The 22536-nt window shown below is 44.5% G+C and overlaps 1 protein-coding gene across 6 annotated transcripts in view; it reads left to right on the top strand.

Moving 5' to 3' along the window:
• Nucleotides 1-17052, top strand: part of CYFIP2 (cytoplasmic FMR1 interacting protein 2) — a 129096-nt gene extending 112044 nt beyond the window's left edge. For all 6 annotated transcript variants that reach the window (XM_042993699.1, XM_042993698.1, XM_042993705.1 and 3 more), the window contains exons 27-31: nucleotides 2830-2902; nucleotides 3367-3461; nucleotides 9109-9347; nucleotides 10897-11044; nucleotides 14135-17052. In XM_042993699.1, coding sequence (XP_042849633.1) covers nucleotides 2830-2902; nucleotides 3367-3461; nucleotides 9109-9347; nucleotides 10897-11044; nucleotides 14135-14302 — 723 coding nt within the window. In that variant the 3' untranslated portion in view covers nucleotides 14303-17052. The remainder of the gene's footprint in view (nucleotides 1-2829; nucleotides 2903-3366; nucleotides 3462-9108; nucleotides 9348-10896; nucleotides 11045-14134) is intronic.
• Nucleotides 17053-22536: the final 5484 nt, after the last annotated feature.

The following is a 22536-nucleotide window of genomic DNA, read 5'->3' as shown; positions in this document are numbered from 1 at the left end:
CTGCCATAGTTCCTCATAGCACTTAAGATAATATCCAGACTTCATACCATGCCTATGAACCCCTACATGATCTGGTCCCTCCCTACCATTAGGGCCTCAGTGTGTACTGTGATTCCCAGCATGGCATCACTAGGCTCCAGCTTACCTTCTGCCCCAGGGCCTTTGCACTGGAATGCTCTTACTTCATATCTGTATGGCTGGCTCCCTCACTTCATTCCATCTTCTCTTCACATGTCTCTCTCTCAAAAAGGTTTTCCCTAACCACCCACCCTTCCTCAAGTAGACCCTTCCCCACTCCCAGTCACTCTCTAGCCTATTACCCTATTTTGTTTTATCACCATCTGAAATTTTCTGATTTGTTTGTTTTTATCTGTCTCTATCAACTAGAACATAAATTCCATGAGGGCAGAGATCTAGTCTAACTCGTTCAATGTCTTATCTGCAAAGCCTAGAACAGTACCAGGCACTCCACCAATATTTGTTGGGTGAATGGATGTAATGGTATTCTCATGCTTGGAGGTTAAGTCATGTGGATAAATACATTTATGTATTCATCTAAGACAAATATGAGATAACAAATATGCATTCGTTTATCAATAGTTATTGAGAAACCATTACGTCCTAGGCACTGGGGAGAAGATACAGAACTAGAGACCACACCCCCACCCGTAAGGACCTCAGAGTGTTGTGGTGGCCAACGGGAAGAAATGTGGAAAGAAGCAAGAGACATGAGGATGTGGGGTGCCTGCATGCCTCAGTTGGTTAAGTGTCTGAATCTTGATTTTGGCTCAGGTCATGACCTCACAGTTCGTGAGACCCAGCCCTATGTTGGGCTCTGTGCTGACAGTGCAAAGCCTGCTTAGGATTCTCTCTCTCCCTCTCTCTCTGCCCCTCCCCCGCTTGTGCGCTCGCTAGCCCTCTCTCTCTCTCTCTTTCAAAATAAATAAATGTTTAAAAAAAGAGAGAGAGACATGAGGATTTAATGATCATGGGAAGTGAAGAGAAGGAAAACGAGCCCCAGGTTTTGGGCTTGGGCACATGAGGAGATGAATGTGACATTCGGTGAGCAAAGGGGGGAGGAAGGGGAAAGTCAGCCTTAGAAATGTGGAGGTGTGGAATATCCAAGCAGTGATATTTAGCAAGGAGCTGGACGTCCAAGTGGGGAGCCTGGGAGAGGTGAAAGGAGCCGCCATGGCCTTGACACATACAAACCCCCAAAACACATGCAAGGAAAACATTGGTAACCTGAATAGTCAGTCCTATGTCTATTAAGAAAATTTTATTTCTAATTAAAAAAAAAAAAACTTGCAACAAAGAAAACTCCACATGCAGATGGTTTCACTTGTGAATTCTACCAAGCGTCTCAGGAAGAAATAATACCAATTCTGCTCAGTTGCTTCCAGAATACAGAAAAGAGGAGAACTCGTCCCAAATCATCTTACAAGGTCAGCATTATCCTAATACCAAAACCAAAGACATTTAAAAAAGAAAACAGCAAATCAGTGCTCCTCATTAAAAAAGTGTAAGAATCCTCGATAAAATATTGGCAAATAATATCCAGCAGTACATAAAAAGGATCATGCATCACATCCAATTGAGGTTTATGCCCAGAATGCAAGGCTCGTTCATCACTGAAAAAAATCAATGTAATTCACCATATTAATAAATTGTAGCCTGAATGATCAATAAGCCAAGTTTTAGATTGATACGATGAAGCCGAGGACCTAAGTTTACAAATAGCAATCAAGACTAGGTGATTTGATCTAGTGGTTATGGGAGAAAATAGCTTAATTAAGAAAGAGGGAAATTTTCCCCTTTGGCTAAGACACTGAGATCAGAGTCCTTTTGAAGGATTCACTTGTCTTTCCTCTGCTAGCTCGCTTCAAGGACTGACCTATAGTGAGAAAGGAGTTTGGGGGTTCCCCTCTTGAGCAGCCAGCCTTCCAGATTTCCAAGACGGCATATTCCACCCATGCTTGGGTAAGGAAAGCCAAGGGCACTCATACTCCTCATTTTCTCAGATGTTCAGGATCCAAGAGTGCCAGAGTTGAATGAAGCCTGGGTCTTACCCAGTCCAAATCCCCACAGTTTAAAGAAGAGCCGTGGGGGGGCGTGGCTTCTCTCGGTCCTCTTATGCCATCCTCTGTTCTGAGATCCAATGATTGTAAACTGGTCCCGGGATAGCAAGCTCATTAGACCCTGTCCTCCAGGCCTGTCCTCCGCTGACTCTTCCCTCTTTTTAAGCCTTTCTAAAGCTCACGTTTATGCATAATAAGTCACCATCACAACGGATCTGTCCTAGATTCTAGTTTCTCTGATCTCACTGTTTGGTGTCTGGTGTGGAGAAAACCAAACAGACACAGGCCTTTGCATAGAATCATACGTGTCGGTGGGTGGGCAGATTGGCCAAGCCACCTGCTTTGAGCTTGCAAGCCTCATAACCAATCAGACAGACACAGGCTCTGGGGCCCATCATCTCTGTTTGATTCCTCTGTCACTCGTTTGAAATCCTCAACAAATTTCTTATAAGATTATAATGAAAAATGTATTGCACACTCATTATGTGCCCAGGACTATCCTATAAGGTTATGCTTTCTCTCAGTCCTTACAAAAACTCATTAAATAGTAGTATTCTGGTCCTCATTTTATAGGTAAATAAATAGGCTCAAAGAGATTAAGCAACTTGCCTAAGATGCCACAGCTAGTCAGTAGAAGAGCCAAAATTTAACCCTGGCTGCCTGTGGTGCTCAAGTTTTTAGAAATGAAAATTCTTCGTGGTTTAAAATGAATGTTATTTTCCCTTTTCTTTCCTTCCATCTCTGTTTGCAGTCTCAGGAGGAAGTCTGTGATTTGCTCCATGCTGCACCCTTCCAAAACATCTTGCCTAGAGTCTACATCAAAGGTAAGAAATCACTAACAGCCGCTAAATAGCCAACTTGCATTTGAACTTCATGCCCACTTAATCGCAATAAACTCAGATCTGCAGTCAGAAAAGATAAATAAAGCTTTGGGCCGCTATTTGATATTCATAGAATCACAGAATTAGAAGTGACACTCCAGGCCCTGTTCCTTGGTCCTTCTAGATCATCCCCAATGTGTTCCTGTCTAGCCTTCTTTTAATTTGTTCGAATGATGGGGAACTCACCGCCGCACAGGGCAGATAATTCTATTGTTGGACAGAGATAATAGAACGTTTTCCTTGTAGTGAGTCCCGATCACACTTTCCAGAACGAAGGAGAGCAATTCGACACAGTCCGTCCAAGTTTTGGAACACAGATACGTCACCGGTCCTCTGGGAGTTTTTCGTTCCTCAGGTCCCCCAGGGTGCCCTGAGTCTCATTTCCTGCTCTGCTGCTCCTTTTGCAGAAGGGGAGCGTCTGGAGGTCCGGATGAAACGCCTGGAGGCCAAGTATGCCCCTCTTCACCTGGTCCCTCTGATAGAGCGGCTGGGGACCCCTCAGGTACGATCCTTCTTTTTTTTTTAAGATTTATTTTTATTTATTTTGAGAGAGATAGACAGCAAGCAGGGGAGGAACAGAGAAAGAGAGGGAGACAGAATCCCAAGCAGACTCCACGCCATCAGCACAGAGCCTGACATGGGGGTCGAACCCACAGACTGTGAGATGATGACCTGAGCTGAAATCAAGAATCGGACGCCTAACCAACTGAACCACCCAGGTGCCCCAGGTACCATACTTGTATCGTGGACTCTGAGAACCAAAAGGAACTTTAGAAGGAGAGCCTTTGGTCTAACCCCCTCATTTGACAGGCAGAGAGACTGAGGCACAGAGAGAGGAATGTCTACAAAGCCTGTTAGTGGCAGGGTCAGGTCTGGAATGAGATTTGCTATTTCTCAGGCCTGAGTTCTTTCTTCTACACCGTGTATCAGCTATTCCACCCAGAAAGAAGGAAGTCAGACAAGTATCTATTGTGCTTCTATTAGCATCAGGAATTCTGTTAGTACAGGAGTAAGTTGCCTCTCAGAATTCAACCTCCACACACCCTGAGAACCAGTGATTCACTTCTGGATATCTTTGCTGGAAAAACACAGGAACACGGATGTTGACTGTAGCATTGTTTGTTAAAGCAAAAACTAGAAACAACCAACAGAGGGTTGACTAAATAAAATGTGGTAAAGTTCATTGAATGCTCAATACTTTCTATATAATAATGAAAATGAAAAACGAGATCTAGGTGCATCAATGTGTATCGATCATAAGAGCACAGTTAGGTGAAGAATGAATACAACAAAACCATATCAGTGAAGCTTTTCCTGAAAGATGGTATACTCGTAGTTCATAAGAGCGGCACCCTCTGAAGAGAGGTGAAAGAGACAGAGACGGGGCAGTGATCACAGGACACGTCAGCTTTATCTGTAATGCTCTAATCTTTTCAAAAGTGAATAAGCTCATGTGTTAATGCTGTAATTAAAATCAGTTTTTGCAGGGGCGCCTGGCTGGCTCAGCCAATAGAGCATGCGACTCTTGATCTCGGGGTTGTGAGTTCGAGCCCCACTTCGGGTGTAGAGATTACTTAAAAATAAAATCTTTGAAACAAAAATTAATTTTTACACACCAGTGCCAGTTGTTCTGCACATGAGGATGAGTGAGGCAGGACCCCTGCCTTAGAGAACTCAAGACAGTGGCAGGAATCAGGAAGAGAAAAGGGGAGGGACACAACAAGGATCTCGTGCTGTCTCCTTCCAAGTTGATTTGAGTGATCTGCACATTTTCAGGAGGCCAGGGGAGGAATTCCGCAGGTAGAGGAATGGGGCGCCCTGGTGAGACGAGCCAGGGTGGGTGTGTGTTGTTCGCCTTTGCCAACTGTTCAAAAGGTTTGGGGTTCCAGTGTGCACTCAGACTTGCATTCCATGGGTCCTCTCTGCTCGTACCACCAAAGCTGATGAGTCTGAAGGACTCACATCCTCAGCGAGGGGGCAGAAGGCAGCCTCTTCTCTCAAAAATCAGGGCAAGTATTTGGAGCACACGGCAGGACCCAATCTGCTCCGTCCTCAGGCTCCTGAGCAGCCATCACCTGTGTGCCACCCACCTCCTACTGAAAACCGTGACTCAGTGTTCAGTGGCATCTGGGTCCTTGGAGTCACCACGGGGAGAATTCAGATCCTGTGGAGTATGCATGCTTTTTTTTTTTTGGCCTTCAGAGGCTGAGCAGAGGAGTCCTCTAAAGATTTCCTTTTAGGGAGAAATCCCCCAAGCCGGCGACATAGAAATGTGTCTGCTCCACTGTTGGTGTCATCCTACAAGAATCTGGCCTCTCACATCCAGGGTTTGGCATGTGTTTCCACTTAGAAGACTGTAAATTCCTTCCCTGTTCTGGCAAACACCATTTCCTTGGGACTGTTAGAAATCTCAATTTGTCAAATGCTGAGTATTTGACCAACAAAAGCCTAGACATTCTGGAGGCTGGAGAGGAAGTGCCAGTTTTCTGTCTCCCAGCCCTCAAGGAATAGTCCAAAACTTAGTCGTCCCATAGACCAAAGAAAAGTTAACAAAATATGACCTTCCAGGCTAGCTGGGGTTCAGGGGACTCACATAATATCTAAGTGAGCAACAAGGGAGATCCTGCCACATGTTTAAAGTCAAGAGGTTTTGATGGTGTCATACTGTTTGCATTGATTTCTGGGACATAGTCAGGTGACCTGATTTGATCTCCGGTGCTACCATGGAAAGCACACTAGCCAGGGGTCCTTGTTCCAGCTTCATGCCTGAATTGATGCATAATCTACTGCTAGACATTGAATATCTCAGTCTTTGTTTCCCCGCCTGTGAAATGGGCTAATGGGTGTTTGGCTGCCATAGTTGAGCCGTCTTTCATGATTGTTGTGATGAACACAAATAAGTTAAAAGACTTTCAAAAAACCCAAAGGATGATACCAAGGATATCGAGATACCATTCTCCTCCAAAGGGCACTAAACGTAATCAAAGTGTTCTATGAAGAAATTTATTTCCACATTTATTTTCACAGATGCTTTTTCTGTTCCCTTGTTAACTCAGAAAAGAACGGCAGGAAGAGAGAGAAAAATCCACCCCCCCCCCACGTTGAGTTAGGATAGGAAAGAACTGGATGAAATGCATATGAAACACATCCCATATATATGTACATAAAACCAAGTCACAAATTGAGGGCCTTTGCTGCAAACAATCATTAGTGCACTTTTTTCAAAGCAAAAAGGAAAAAGGACATGAAAGAAAACTCACACCCTGAAAAGTATAAATGCCAACAAAGAGTGAAAGTGTTCAACCTTACCTGTAATCACTGAAATGGAAATTAAAAGACTAGGGTACAATTTTTCATCTCTCAAGTTGGCAAAGAACTTTGCTTACTGGGAACAGAGTGCTAATGAGGGTAAAAGGTACGGACTTCACGCAGAGGGTACAGAGTGCTTCTGCCTGTCTGCAGACCAGTGTGCTGCTAGGTAGCAAAAGCCTTTTAAAATATGTACACACTTCAACTGCATCGTCCTACTCCTCCTTCTAGGATTATATCCTAAGAAAGTGATCAGAGATAAGCTTAAAAAGTATTACATAGGAGGACAGTTGCTTAAGAATTGTCTGCAATAATGAAAATTTGTAAACACTTTAAAATAATCAAGTAGAAGACTCAAGGGGCGCCTGGGTGGCTCAGTCGGTTAAGTGTTCCGACTTTGGCTCAGGTCATGATCTCACAGTTCGTGAGTTCAAGCCCCGTGTCAGGCTCTGTGCTGACAGCTCCGAGCCTGGAGCTTGCTTCCGATTCTGTGTCTCCCTCTCTCTGCCCGTCCCTTGATCATGCTCGCGCTCTCTCTCTCTCTCTCTCTCTCTCTCTCTCAAAAATAAATAAGCATAAAAAATATAAAAATAAAAAAAGTGTAGAAGACTCGATAAATGATGATGTATCAATGGCCATTTTATGTAACCATTAAAAATTAGAGTACTGAAAATATTGAAGGAAATAGTTTTCTTAGATTGCTGCTATCTGAAGAGAAAAAAAGCAAGATAAACAAATTCTGTTAAATATAGATGCATACACACACTCACATACATAAACACAAATCATATATCCATGCTCTAGGAAACCTCATTTCTTAGACGTGACGTGTTACACATTTCTAGGTAATGGGGTTCATGGGAGATTTTTATTTTCTTATAATGTTTTGAAAATGTTTTTCCGTATTTATCCAAGTGACTGTGTGTTACTTTTACAGCTCCCTCCCAGGAGAAACTGTAAGGGTAAATGCTTCTCCAAGGCAAAGGGACAAAGCCCCTAAACCATTTCAGTCTCGGGCCCTTTGGTTGGTTGTAGCGGGGAGGTCACCAGAGTTCAAAGTCTGTCTACAGACTTATAAACCCATTGCTGATTTTTCCCCAACACGATTGTCGGGCCCTGGGGATTGATTCAGACTACCTAGATGCCCAGGAGATTAATTAGTGAACCAGAATTCTCTGTGTTAACTGATGAAGAGGAATATCCATGACTTGAGAACAAATATGGGTCCTTTATTTATTTACTGAGCACCTTCCCTGTACCAGGCCCTCTATTTCTGAGTGGAGAGCCCTTTCAGGGTCCAAATACCAGTCTAGAGCGTTGCCTGGTAAGAACAGAATGAAACACCAGGTTCAGGATTCTTTTGAAGACACTTCTAGCCAACTGTGACAAATTAAATGGTCTCTTCTCTGCTCAGGAGCTTTCTCTGCCTATAGAATCAATATGAGTCAGCCTGAATCAGGGCTCCCTCTCCTTCATGTTTGAAACACAAATTTGTCTTCCCCAATTTACGTTTTTTTTTTTTGGGCTAGACTTCTTTCAGTTTATAGTTGTCATGACAACTAAGCCCATAGCCCATTTTCCTAATGGGCTCCAGCATTGTGTTTCCTGATTTATTTCCTTCTGTGGATTAATTTAGAGATTGCTCTCCTTCTAGGGGCTCCAGCGTGATAGCTTAAAGGGAGAAGTCAGGTAGGCCCCTTCCAGGCACTCTGTCACATGAGCTCTCTGGGGAGACTTCCTTCTGGAGAGCTGACCCCGTGAGTGCCATGTGGACCTCTCCATCTCAGAGACCAGTACTCTTTAGCCTTGTCCCAAGATTTGGAGACCTTACTTTGACCTTAAATGTTAATGTCTATCTACCATTTGCAGATGGTTTTGAGATCTCTACCCCTAGACATTTTTACTCATAATGCAGACAGTAATGTGTTTTGATGTGCTTGTCTAGCCGGCTGATTATTAGAGATGCAGTAACGAGGACCTACATGTGAAGCCAGTTTAAATTATTAATAGAGATAGTTTACAATGGTTAGAGGATTTCTAATAGGAGATGATCCTGTAAAATCAGTGGCAAATGTTTAAAGAGTAACATATGCTTTTTGTAGAACATTCAACTGTACAGAAGTATTTAAAGTAAAAAGTGAAAATCCTGTGTGCTTCGCCAAGCCTATCTGCTCCCACAGTTGACATTTCCTTCTAAACTATTTTATACACACACACACACACACACACACACACCCCACATATAGTTTTGTTTGTCTATGGGATTGTATGTTGTTGATGTGTTTAATAGGATTATAGTATACATCCTTTTTTGAAACTTGCTGTGTATTCACGTAATAATTTAAGCCATAGATCTAGACTAGGGTTCAAATCCAAGCTTTTACCGCTCACTGGCTGCCTCTCTGAACATCAGTTTCTTCATCTGTACAACGGGGATAACAGTGTCAGTGTTTCATGGGATTGTTCCCTCTTTCATGGGGTTGATGTGAGGTGTAAGTAGCTTAGAACAGGCCTGACGTGTTACACACACACTCAGTGAGTGTGAACTGGTAGTAGTTTCATCTCAGTCTTTGCAGTGGATGCATGACATTCCATGATGTGATAGACCTGGATTTTTTTAATGGACTCTTCCTCTTTGATGGCTCCTAGATTTTACTTACCACAAGTAAGTCTTGCCACAAGACCCCCTACTATTGCACTAAGGTTTACAAAGTTAGTGCCCTGCTGTGGGTAAATGAATCCCAGGTACAGCCAGCTGTAGGATTTGGGAATCCCCCATGAGAGGTGGAAGACAGGGTCCGAGGTAAGGCTAGAAGGTTTATGCACTCTTCTGTTCCCAGCAAATCGCCATCGCCCGGGAGGGCGACCTGCTGACCAAGGAGCGGTTGTGCTGCGGCCTGTCCATGTTTGAGGTCATCCTGACGCGCATCCGGAGCTACCTACAGGACCCCATCTGGCGGGGCCCACCGCCCACCAATGGCGTCATGCACGTTGATGAGTGTGTAGAGTTCCACCGGCTCTGGAGTGCCATGCAGTTCGTCTACTGCATCCCTGTGGGGACCAACGAGTTCACAGCCGAGTGAGTACCCTCCGGGAAGGCTGGGTCACCGCCCAACGTGTGTGTCTCCCCCGACCAAGAGTCACCAGGCTACCAGAGCTCACCCAGAAAGGTGGGCAGGGGCAGATTGTCCAATAGCTGCTCGCTGAATACATAGATGTGCCAGGTGCTGGACAGACACCAGTACTGAGCAAAAGTAGCTGGTTCCTGGCCTCATGGGGTTTACAGGGCTGAGCAGAGACAACATGCATAGACATAAGGCACATTGAATGAGGTTGCTTGGCAGGAAGGGCAGGAAGGGTGACAGGTGCCCGAGAAGAGAGCGGAGTGAGTTTTTGGAATGTAAATCACACAGTAGATCTGAGCCTTGAACATTGCCTGGGATTCAAACCTTAGAGGGGAGGAGAGGACATTCCAGGAAGAGCAACAAGTGGTTGGAGGCAGAGGAGTGTGTGCGTGAGCATGTGCCCTGGGGTCGAGGACCCCTCAGGGCCTGGTTTTTCCAAGACCGGAAGCTGCCCTGATCATGTGGGCAGGAGGGAGCCCTGCTGAGGCTTTGTCACTGAGAAGCCCAGTGTCCACCTCACCCCTCACAAAATTCCAGGATTCATAGAAAAGAGAGCAAGGCCTCCCCAGCTGAGGTTCATGCCCTAACTTGCTCACACAGTCCTGCCTCATGAGGCCTACACTCCTGAAAACCAGGAAGCCTTCTAGAGTAATCCAGTCCTACCCCCAGAGAAGACAGAAGCAGATTCCAGTTCTTCCTTCCCTCACCCAGCTACACACACCAAGAACAGAGTGGTGAAGAAGACAAGTCCTGTCCTCCTGGAGAACAAGCAAGTGAGAGGCAGAGAATCCTGGAGGCAGTGGTGGTGGGAGTGGGCCGGGAAAGCTGTTTTCAGAGCAGCTGCTGGGCCTTCCCTTTAGCCATGGTGATGGAGAAGCAGGGAAACCTGCCCATCAGGCTGCAGCTGCTGCTTGAGGACAAGAAAACAGCAGAGAGACGACCCCACGGCCTCCAAAATCGCCCAAGATGCTGCTGCGTGCAGGAGGCATGCAGGCTGAGCCTCACCAGCCCAGGAGGACTCACAGCTCCCCCCCGCCCCACACCAATAGTGTCTGCTCGTCCGCACACCGTGCCCCATCCCTGCCCTCTGAGCCTGCGTGGGCCACTTGGTCCCCTGGTTTGAGATGGTCCTTCGCCTCACAAGCATTCCTGTAGCTCCTTTACAGAGAGGTCAGACACATTCTCATCTGAATTCTAATCAGCCACGTAAATCTCAAGGACTGGTTGAATTTTTTTCCCTGCAAATTTGTTTTCCGCAAAGGTGATTTTTCCATCAGTGGCTAATAGGCTGACACCTCTTTGTGGTTAGGAGGATTTATAACGTAACCACGGTCCCTGGAACAAGTGATGAACGTATGCTCACATCTTTCCTTGTACCCACTTTACAGATGAAGAGGATTGACCCAGGGACGGGCTTGCTCACTGTCTGTACTCCTGGCCCCAGAGCCCTCCCCCTGCCCTTCCCTGCCCCTCACTCTAGCTGCTTCCTCTCCCCACTCCCAGGCAGTGTTTTGGTGACGGTCTGAACTGGGCCGGCTGCTCCATCATCGTCCTGCTGGGCCAGCAGCGTCGCTTCGACCTGTTTGACTTCTGTTACCACCTGCTAAAAGTACAGAGGCAGGACGGGAAGGATGAGGTCATTAAGAATGTGGTAAGCAGCTCATGGTTGGGGCCAGGGAGGCGGGGCCGGGCCTGACAGGCAGGCTTTCATCTGAAAAGGAGGGTGAGCTGCTTGTGGAGGCCAAGTCCCCACACCACAGGTAGGTACAAAGATGCTCAGTGGCCGGGGACCTTCTTATAGAAAGCCATGAGTCACTTGCTCATAACCTGCTGGGATGAATCAGGTCACCCCGCAGGGCTGGGCCGGGCTCCAGACCTGAATTACCCCTTCCCTGTGCCAGTCAGACTGCTGATACAGGTGCCTCATCCACACAAACTCTCACTGAACACAGAAGTCGTACAGGCACGGGGATGGGAGAAACGCGGCCGTGGAGTAAGCAGGGCCGCTGGGGCGCACTGACAAGGGCTGTCTAAATTGGGCTGAGGGGACAGGTGGGGAGGGGTGGCCAGAGAAGGTGTCTCATGGAGACAGCACTTGAGCTGAGTCCAGAATGACCAGCAGCCAATAACCAGGCAAAAAATGGGGTGCAGCGTGGGGAGGATGTTCCAGGCAGAGGGAACAGCCATAGCAAATGCACAGAGACATGAAGATGTGTGGCTGGAACAGAGCGTGGGTCTCTAGGACTAGCTGAAAGGAGAAGGAAGCAGGAGCTACCTCATAAAGGGTGTTTGTTTTATTTGTGTTTGTTTTTTGCCACTGTGGTAGAACATACATAAAACATCAAAGTTGCCATCTTAACGTTCTCTAAATGTGTGGTGCTGTGGCATTAGGTACGCTCACTCTGTCACGCAGCCGTCACCACCTTCCATCTCCAGAACTTTTTCAGCTTCCCAAACTGAAGCACTGTTCCCATTGAACTCTAACTCCCTAGTCTCTCCTCCCCCAAGACTCTGGTAACCACCTTTCCACCTTCTGTCTCTAGGATCTGACTACGCCAGGGACTCACATAGGAGGAATCATACAGTATTTGTCCTTTTGTGACTGGATTACTGCATGTGCTCCCGGTTTACCACGTTGTAGCTTGTATCAGAATTTTCTTCATTTTTAAGGCTGAATAATATTCTAGTGTATGCATATACCACATTTTGTTTATCCATTCATCACTGATGAACCCTTGAGTTGCTTCCACTTTTTGGCTATTGTGAACATGCTGCTGTGGTCATGAGTGCACAAATATCTGTTCAGGTTCCTGCTTTCATTTCTTTTGTATATACCTAGGAAGTGGAATTGCTGGGTCATATGCTAACTCCATTTTTTTTTTTTAAGTTTATTTATTTTGAGAGAGAGAGAGAGCATGGGCCGGAGCTTGGGGGCAGAGAGAGAGGGAAAGAGAGAATCCCAATCAGGCTCCACACTGTCAGCACAGAGCCCAGTGTGGGGCTCAGTCCCACGAACTGTGAGCTCATGACCTGAGCCAAAATCAAAAGTTGGACACTTGACCAACTGAGCCACCCAGGCATCCCGCTAATTCTATTTTTAATGTTTGAGGAACTGCCATACCATTTTCAGTAGTGGCTGCACCATTTTACATTCCCACCAGCAATGCACAAGTTCCAGTTTTCCCCCATCCTTCCTAGCCTTTGTTATTCTCTGGGGTTTTTGGTAATAGCCATCATAATGGATGTGGAGGGGTATCTCATTCTGGTTTTGATTCCCATTTCCTAATGACTGGTAATGTTGAGAATCTTTTCATGTGCTTATCAGCTGTTTGTTTATCCTCTTTGGAGAAATGGCTATTCAAGTCCTTTGCTCACTTTTTTTTTTAAGATGTATTTTATTTTTACAGAGAGAGCATGCATGCAAGTGGGAGAGAGTGGCAGAGAGAGGGGGAGAAAGAGAGAGAGAGAGAGAGAGAGAGAGAGAGAGAGAGAGAGAGGGAGAATCTTAAGCAGACTCCATGCTCAACATAGAGCCCAACACAGGGGCTCGATCCCATGACCCTGGGATCACGACCTGAGCCAAAATCAAGAGTCAGACGCTCAACTGACTGAGCCACCCAGGTGCCCCTTTGGCTCACTTTTTAATTGGATTGTTTTTTGTTGTGTATATATATACATTTATATTTATATATTCTGGATATTATGTATATTTATATGTTCTGGATATATATTCTGGATATGTTTATATATTCTGGATATATTTATATATTCTGAATATTAGTCCCTTATCAGATACTGAGTTGCAGATACTTTCTCCCATTCCATGGGTTGCCTGTTCACTCTGCTAACAGTGTCCTTTGATGCAAACAAGTTTTTAATTTTGATGTAGTTCAGTTTATGTTTTCTTTTTTTTTAATTTTTTTTAATGTTTATTTATTTTTGAGACAGAGAGAGACAGAGCATGAATGGGGGAGGGGCAGAGAGAGAGGGAGACACAGAATCTGAAGCAGGCTCCAGACTCTGAGCTATCAGCACAGAGCCCAACGTGGGGCTCGAACTCACGGACCGTGAGATCATGACCTGAGCCGAAGTCGGACGCTTAACCAACTGAGCCACCCAAGCACCCCTATGTTTTCTTTTATTACTTGTGCTTTTGGTGTCACATTGAAGAAATAATTGCCAAACTCAGTTTCATGAAGCTTTTCCTCCATGTTTTCTTCTGAGTTTTATAGTTTCAGCTCCTATGTTTAGGTCTTTAAACCATTTCAACGTTTGTTTTTGGTTTTTGGTTTTATGTTGTGTAAGGTAAGGATCCAGCTTCATTCTTTACATGTGAATATCCAGTTTTCCCAGCACCATTTATTGAAAACACCATACTGTCTCCATTGAATGTTTTTTTGCACCCTTGTTAAAAATCCTTTGACCATATATGGAGGAGTTTATTTCTTGGCTGTCTATTCCATTGATCTGTGTATCTGTCTTCATTCCAGTGCCGTACTATTTTGATGACTCTAGCTTTGTAGTAAGTTTCAAAACTCACAAAGAGTTTTATGGCCAAGTTAAGATTTGATTGCTAAGTTCTGGAAACCCATACAAGGCCCTTAAGCAAGAGAGTGACATGATCATTGAAGCATCAAGACCCTGAAGCCCAACTTCACTGAACTCTTCTCTTGCTCTTCCTTTTTTTTCCCCTCTGTCCCTTCCTCCTGCCCCTAACCTGCACATCCCTGTCCTTCTGCAGCCACTGAAGAAGATGGCAGACAGAATTAGGAAGTACCAGATCTTGAACAATGAGGTTTTTGCCATCCTGAACAAGTACATGAAGTCCGTGGAGACGGACAGCTCCACCGTAGAGCACGTACGTTGCTTCCAGCCACCCATCCACCAGTCCTTGGCCACCACCTGCTAGGCGGAAGGTCCTGCAGACCCTCGACCTGGAGGAGAAGAAGCAGGAGAGAGAAAGCCATGGCCAGCCTGCAACAGGGTCCTCCTGGACAGCATATGGGATAGGCCTGGACACAAACAAGAACCTCCCCAAACACATCTACACCTCCCAAGGGCTGGGCCTGTGCATGCTCTCCCATGACATCTCCATGGTGGTTTCTCCATAGCGTAAATGAAAAAAAAAAATCAAAAGAAACAGGGCAGTATGTGCTTTTTCTTTTCTTTTTTCCCCTCAGCTGTATTAAGAGCCCTAGTCTCACCCCTTCTCCATCTCACAGCCCCACCCCACATCCATGGTTGCTTCTCAAGACCTCCTCCCAAATGGTGACCTCCTACCCAGTGCCCACACGTGACCTCAGAAGTGAAGTCTCAGAGCTGGAGAAAAGAGCATGGCCGTACCCCGAGATACCAGTCTGAGCTGACAGGAGTATGTCCACGTACCGACTCCCTCTCCTCCTCTGGCTCCCTCCCCGCATTTTCCAAGGTGACATCTCCGCCTGCTCTGGGTGCCAAGGATTCTAGCACCCACAGCAGTCATGGACCAGACACTGAGAGCCATGAGAAACAGAAGACGAGATTCCTGGTACTGACACCATGATAGATGGTGGTGGCCCTGGATGTCCCTGGACTCCCCAAACCCCACTCCCCTCTCAGGGTGCTCCTAGAGAGAACTCAGAAGTGCATTCATAATCGTATCTTACTTAGTGAAGTTATGGTAGGAAGATGGTCAGGCTTGTTGTGCAGAAACAGTATTTATTAACACAGCCAGGAATTCTATAGCCCCAAACAGAAAGCCATTAGACCATCTCAGCTTGGTGAGGAGGCGGTTCCTTTATTCATCAAGCAAATACTGTGAGCACCAAGCTGCACAGGGCAGTGGACACTGGGGATGCAGCATGGAACAAGTCAGTCATGCACTGCCCACCGCATTAGCCAGTGACCAAATTAGGGACAGCTTCTCTGCACAGACTCTTTCATCAAGCAACACTCCCACGAGAAAGAAAATATTAAGGGGTTATTTCAACAGAAGCCCAAAACATATTGGAGTCAGGGAGGTGAGGAATATAAATAACACTTGTCAATGAGCTTTTAATACCAGGATGCACTCCCAGAAAAGGAGTCCTGTTCTACTGAATCAGTACTTCCATTGTCCTAGAAGCTGAAAGATTCCTAGGACATTTTATCTTTTACTCTCAACATCCTTAGTTCTCTTTAACTTAGATTTTGAGGCCTGGGGCATATCGCACAGGGGCATATCTATGTGCATTTCTCAGACTCAACCAAAAGTCTGCAGAATCTCCCAGTGAGCATAGGGAGACTGGTTAGAAGGATGGAAGGCTTTCAGAATGGATGTCTCATTACAGAGCACCTCTTGCTCAAAGAAGCCTGGGACCCTGAGCTTGTAAGAAAATAAAAGTGAGACATTTGATATCTCATCCCCAACCCAGGGAGGAAAAGAAAAGTGAGAAAAATAGAACAATAATGATCCCCTCCCTTAGGGTGGATGAATGGAAATGGTTACCATTAACAGATGGCCCATTTTAACCCCATGGAAAGAGCAAAACAGTCCATAGCAAGAGGTTGTGTGATACACTGTGCCCACCAGGGAGGAAAGAAGGGCTCATCAAATGTGGTCCAAAGGCCTATATCAACATGTCCTGAGATTAGCACATTGGATGCAGATTCCTGGGCCGTACCTCAAACCAATTAACCAGAGTAAGGGAAATCTGCACTATCCACAAGCCCTCTTTGTTGTACTGTTGCACAAGGAAACCTGAGGACCAATGCTGTAGAGGGTCTTTCCACCACTAACTTGGGCTTTGAGCTCCTTCTGAGCCATGAAAGAAAATATCTGTAGGGTAGGAAAGTGATTCAGGGTGGACCGGCAGATCCTCTCATCCTTAGATGCGACTTCCTATTCTGATTTTTTAATTTTTTTCTTCTTGGTGACCATAGATGCGCCAAAGGCAAAAGGGAGAGGCTACACACACCACATGATAGAACTACATGGGGAACACACCTTCAAAACGCACCAAAAAAAAATCTCTAAGCTGCAGAGAATCTTCAGTCCTGTCCGGGGACAGTGGCTCTTTCAGATAGGTGACTGGCTATTAAGTCCTAGAGATTATTCCAAATCCATGATCATTGCCTTTGTGGAGATTTGGGTCATCCATTTGAGGAGACTGCTATTTCAATAACCTGTCCTTCCAATTCTGCATCTGTAACCCTGAATTTGACCCCTTGGGTAGAATCCTATTATCCTCAAGAGACTTGATCCTGGTAAATTGAGGTCTTCACCTAAATGAAAGACATTTCATTTCCCTGGCTCGCCAGCAACATTTATTTATGAATACCAAACAGCTTTAACATTCTTTCCTCCCTGGTATTACTGCCTCCTTTTGATTTGATTTTTTTGTGTGTCTAAGAAGCAGGAAAAAAAAATCTTAGGTTTTAAAAAGTTTAAAAAAAATTGTTTCAAAAACTGTCAAATGTACCATATTTGTATTAAGAGTTGTTGGGAATTTTTGTACAATGAATTTACATTTATTTATGGTGACTTATATTTACGCTTGTGATCAAATCATGATGTTAAATTCTTAAATCATATTTGCTATGCAGCTGAAGATGATATTTTGCTTTGTATTTTGGGGTACCTGTGTTGAGTTGATAAACATTTCCATCTCTACATCTCCATTAAAACTGCTTCCAAACCAGCATCTTGGTCTTGATTCCTGGTCCTGTTCCAGGGCTCCTTGATCTGTGGAAGGCCACATGAACACCGATGACTGAGGAAACAGTCTGAAAGAGAATGGAAGGTGATAAAGGTATAGCTGGTCATTGTGCCCTAAACTAATGGCTGGCTTTGCTTTCTCGCTGGAGGCATTACCTTTACAAATTGGTTTATGCTAGATAAGATACTGGCAATAGTTGCTGCTCTTCAGAATTCCATGCTCTCACTGAGTGATCTCTATTTTAAGAGGAAGGATGGGAACTAATGTGTGCAGGCAGCATGCTAAGTCCTATTCTTCCATTCCTTTGAATCAGCCACAGTCACTTTATGTGCTGTATCCCACCTTGGACAGACAGGCTGTGCAGTGTGTTCACTTTCACACCGTTGCTAAGTGACCACTCTGATTTGAACCCAGCTTCAAAGCCTGAGCTTTTGCTGTCATGCTAATGGACTGGTCAACCAGTCCCGACCCCAAAACTAGACTTCAGGCCACTGGACTTTTCAGGGCTTTGGGTGAGGGAGATTGAGCAGAGCCTGGGATCAGGAGGAGGCCCGGCATGGTGGCAAGGGAGTTACCAGGCTGAAGGTACCTCTCACACTCCTCAGAAAGGATGACACCAGAAGAACACTACAAAGTTGTGTGTGAAAACTGACACCAGTGTGTGGAGTCTCATGTTTTTCACAGCAGCAGCTTTCCCAAAGGCCACTCACAAAGACGAGTCCTAGGTCATTGGTGACTCCCCCTCGCCTGTGGCCTGGGGTAACCCTCTAATCTCTCAGGGCCTCCATTTCCTTATCTTCAAATTGGACAAAATGATCTGAGGTCCTTTCCAGGTCTAATATCCTGATTTCAGGTAATGTCCCAGTGGCCTACATTGAGGGGCCTACTTCACAAACTTGAAGACTTTCTCAGCCATGTGTTGCCACTTCCAAGGATTCTCATCATTAGAGGTTGTACATTTGAGCTGGTGTAGTTGGGGCACGGTTGGTATTAGTCCTGAAAGATGCTCAGTGGTAAGAGGGTTCTGTGGTCACATGGACGTGGGGAACAGCTCATGCTGTTTCCCTTCTCGAAGATCTGCAATGCTCTGAGTCCTGCAGCCTAATCAGCCTGGAATAACACCACATCACGCAGTGACCATGACTTCGGAAACCCCTTTCTCTGCAACACGAATGATCCTCTCATGGAACATACCTTGAAAACTACTGGGCTAAGAACATGGACGTCTGTGTTAGATGCAAACAAAACAACAAGCACCAAAAACTCCCACAGGAGGGGTGCGTGGGTGACTCAGGCGACAGACTCTTGGTCTCAGCTCAGGTCATGATCTCACAGTTTGTGAGTTCGAGTCCCACATCGGGCTCTGTGCTGATAGTGCTGAGCTTGCTTGGGATTCTCTTTCTCCCTCTTTCTCTATGCCCCTACCCTATTTGCACTCTCTCTGTCAATAAATAAATAAACTCAAAAAACAAAAGACTCCCACAAGAGAAGGACCACTGACTTCACAATTTGTGAAGCAGGGACCTGCCAAAGTACTGAAGGGTTTCAGATGGAAAGGGGAAGCATTTTCATGATGGGAGAGAATAGGGCAGAGGAGTGTATTCATTTGCTAGGGCCGCCATAACAAAACACCACAGACCACGTGGCTTAAACAACAGAGATTTACTTTCTCACAGTTCTGGAGGCTAGAAATCCATGAGCAAGGTAACATCAGAGTCGGTTTCTTCTTTTTTTAATTTTTTTTTTAAAGTTTATTTATCTTTGGGGGGAAGGGGCAGAGAGAGAGGGAGAGAGAATCGCAAGCAGTTTCTGCACCATCAGCACAGAGCAGGGCTGGTTTCTTCTAAGCCTCTCTCCTTGGCTTTTAGATGCCAACTTCTCCCTTGGTCTTCACATGGTCTTCCCTCCGGGTGTGTTTGGGTCCTGATTTCCTCTTCTTAGCAGGACGCCAGGCATATTGCATTAGGATGCATTCATGTGACCTCATTTTACCGAAACGACCTTGTTAAATAAAGGCTCTGTTGTCAAGTACAGTCCCATTCCGAGGTACTGGGGGTTAGGATTTTAACATAGGAATTTGGGAGTAGGGGACACAATTTGGTTTATAACACCAGAGAAGAGGAAGGCTAGATCTGAAAAAGTCATTGCCTCTGGGGACCCTGAACTTGTTCGAAGGCTGGGATGCCATTGCTTTGAGAAACACATCTTGAATACTATTTGCAAAACTATGTAATCAATTATGGCCACAGACCTAAAGGAACTTCTGGAGTTGTAGAAAGGATTTTTAAAAATGCACATAGTGAACAAGAATGTAAAGGAGAATATGTTGATTCTAATAATCACTAGATTATTTATTTATTGAGTTTTCTCATGCCAGGCATCAGAAAAAGTGCTCTTAGGGGTGCCTGGGTGGCTCAGTCAGTTAAGGATCTGACTCTCGATTTTGGCTCTGGTCACGATCTCACGATTCATGGGTTCAAGCCCCCATCAGGCTTCGTGCTGGCAGTGTGGAGCCTGCTTGGGATTCATTCTCTCTCTCTCTCTCTCTCTCTCTCTCTCCCTTTATCTGTCTCTCTCTCTCTCTCTCTCAAAGTACATAAATAAACATTTAAAAAACACAAAAAATAAGTTTTTATTCACTTAAATATCACAACTTATAGGAGGTAGGCACTATTATTTGCACCCACTTTACAGATACAGATACTGAGGCACAGATCTCAAAGAGGGTAAGGGAGGGAGCTCTAGAATTCAAAGTCCAGTAAGTCTGGATCCAGGTCCAAGGTCTTAACCCCTAACCATATAACAATATACTTCACAGCACTTCTATCCTAAGGGATCTCGAGAGACAGGCACACCAAATATTTCTCAAGATCAGTGGAAAGAGAGTGTTTTTCCAGCTGGGGCTAAGATGGAAAGGGTAAGGGCAATATCAAGGAGGACTTCATGGAAGAGGTTCCATATCTTCCTAAACTTGAAAAATGAGAATCTGAACACAAGGAGATGCACCAAGAGATTGAAGGGAAAGAATCTACCCACATCAAATATTGGCCAAGAAAAGGCCCTGACCCTTAATGGCTTAAATTAGGCTAAACACGCCACTGTCCCTAGCTCTACACTTGACCAGGCCCTGAATGTCAAAGTCCTACAAAACGAGGCATTTATTGAGTAGATTCATGCATCATGCGTCTGTGTCACTGGCAATCTGATACTCAGTGCTGCTTCAGCACTGGTAGCCCTAAACATCCACTCTGTGCCCAATGCCTTTCAGGCCTCAGAAGAACCTTTCCCTGATTGCTTGCCCATGTCCTAAAATGCAGAAGCCTACAAGTGTAATAAAGTTTTGTGCATTGTGCTGCCACTGATACCAGGGATGCGTCCTGCTTGGAAAGTGGGGAAGCTTGAGGCCCCTAGGTGAGGAAAGAGGGCAAGCCAATGAGAATGGCAATTTTAACCGAAAATCCAGGAGCATTTTTGTGCCACATATATGAGCACACACAGCTTGAATTTTTTACTAGAGAACATGGCTACAACTGTGCCTCTGATGATGTCCCCTTTTTTGAAACAAAAAAGATTATGTACACTAGTTTATGGAGCTGTTGTTCAAAGCTAGAATATTTGACGAAACACATATCAGATTTCACATTATAAACCACTCGCAGACACTCAATGGAACTGCTGACAAAATGCTATTAAAGTAATTGGATTTTTTTTTTAATTTTTTTTTAACGTTTATTTTTTGAGACAGAGAGAGACAGAGCATGAACAGGGGAGGGTCAGAGAGAGGGAGACACAGAATCTGAAACAGGCTCCAGGCTCTGAGCTGTCAGCACAGAGCCCGATGCGGGGCTCGAACTCACGGACCGCGAGATCATGACCTGAGCCGAAGTCGGCCGCTTAACTGACTGAGCCACCCAGGCTCCCCAAAGTAATTGGATTTAGTTTAGACAAAGGTAAAAGATGCACTAAAACTTTACATAAAGGCCCAGAAGATCTCACAGAGTGAGTTGTGTTCTTAAGGGAAAATAAAATTCATTGTGAATTTACGTATCTATAGTTATTTGGTCTGAACAATTGCTTACTATTGTTAACATTACAAAAAAAAAGTCATCTAGGTTTGCTGAATTTGCTTCAAGGGGACTAAAATATATTTTTATAAATTTTAGAGAAATTGGCTTTCCTAAATGAAAATGCATGTGAAGAATGCAACAAAAAATGCCATTCCAATGAAATATAAAGAAATCAAAACAGTGAAACAAAAAATATTTTGCATGATTAAGAAGATTCACATGCAAATAATGTCAAACTAACTTGTTTACAAACTATTTTTTGGCCATTATAGGTCAGAGTATAGTCCTGAGGAAGATCAGAACAAACTGAGCCACATACTGCTTTTAGGGAGGTTTCCTTATAATATCCCAGAACTGAAAAACTTGAAATAACAGAAATACTATATGCTCCAGAAGTTGCTTTAAGAGACAGTGAAAATCATTTCATAAGGAACGCTTATATAATAAAATTTATATAATAAAATGAAAATGTTTTGTAATATTTTCTGTTACAATAATTATATGTGACCCCCTATTTACAGTAGTTGAATGTAATATGTAAAATACCTGGCCTAATTTTTCATCTAAGTATTGCTTTAAAAATCCTACTGATGGGGGCACCTGGATGGTGCTCCTGATCAGTCAGTTAAGCTTCCAACTTCGCTTGGCTCAGGTCACAATCCCAGGTCTGTGGGTTTGAGCCCTGCATCAGGCTCTCCACTGGCTGTGTGGAGCCTGCTTGGGATTCCCTCTCTCCCTGTGCCCCTCTTCCTGTGTGCTCTCTCTCTCTCTCTCTGTCTCTCTCTCTCTCTCGCTCTCAAATAAATAAATAAACTTAAAAAAAATAAAAGAAGCCACACCCTAAAAAAATCCCATTGATGATTTCAGGTGCCACCCCTTATCAGAGCAGAATTTCTTCAAATTGAAATTAATAAAAAAACAAAGAGTTATAGTGACTTAAGAAAGGTGGTCTAATTTGAAAATCTTGATCATAGTGTTCTCACCACACCAAAATGGAAAGGTAACTATGTGAGGTGATGAATGAGTCAATTAACTTGGTTGTGACAATTATTTCACAGTGTACACATATATCCACACATCACATCGTACACCTTAAATATATACAATTTTTATTTGTCAATTATATCTCAAGAAAGCCAGGTGGTGGGGATCTTGATCATAAATATATACAATTTTTATTTGTCAATTATATCTCAAGAAAGCCAGGTGGTGGGGATCTTGATCATAATATATAATGTTGCTAAAATGAAGGCAAGAAAGATAAAATTTCTAGCATAAATGCATATTGACTTATGGATGACCTATTTGTTTTATCCGTTCACACATCATTGGCCCAACAACAAAACACCCAGGAATATGAAAATGATAATTCAGTCATCTTAGATAGTTGTGCCAGCTTC

The sequence above is a fragment of the Panthera tigris genome, chromosome A1 (genome assembly GCF_018350195.1).
Source record: "Panthera tigris isolate Pti1 chromosome A1, P.tigris_Pti1_mat1.1, whole genome shotgun sequence".
NCBI lineage: Eukaryota > Metazoa > Chordata > Mammalia > Carnivora > Felidae > Panthera > Panthera tigris.
Note: the sequence above shows the minus strand (reverse complement) of the source record. Positions and strands in the feature narration are given on the sequence as shown.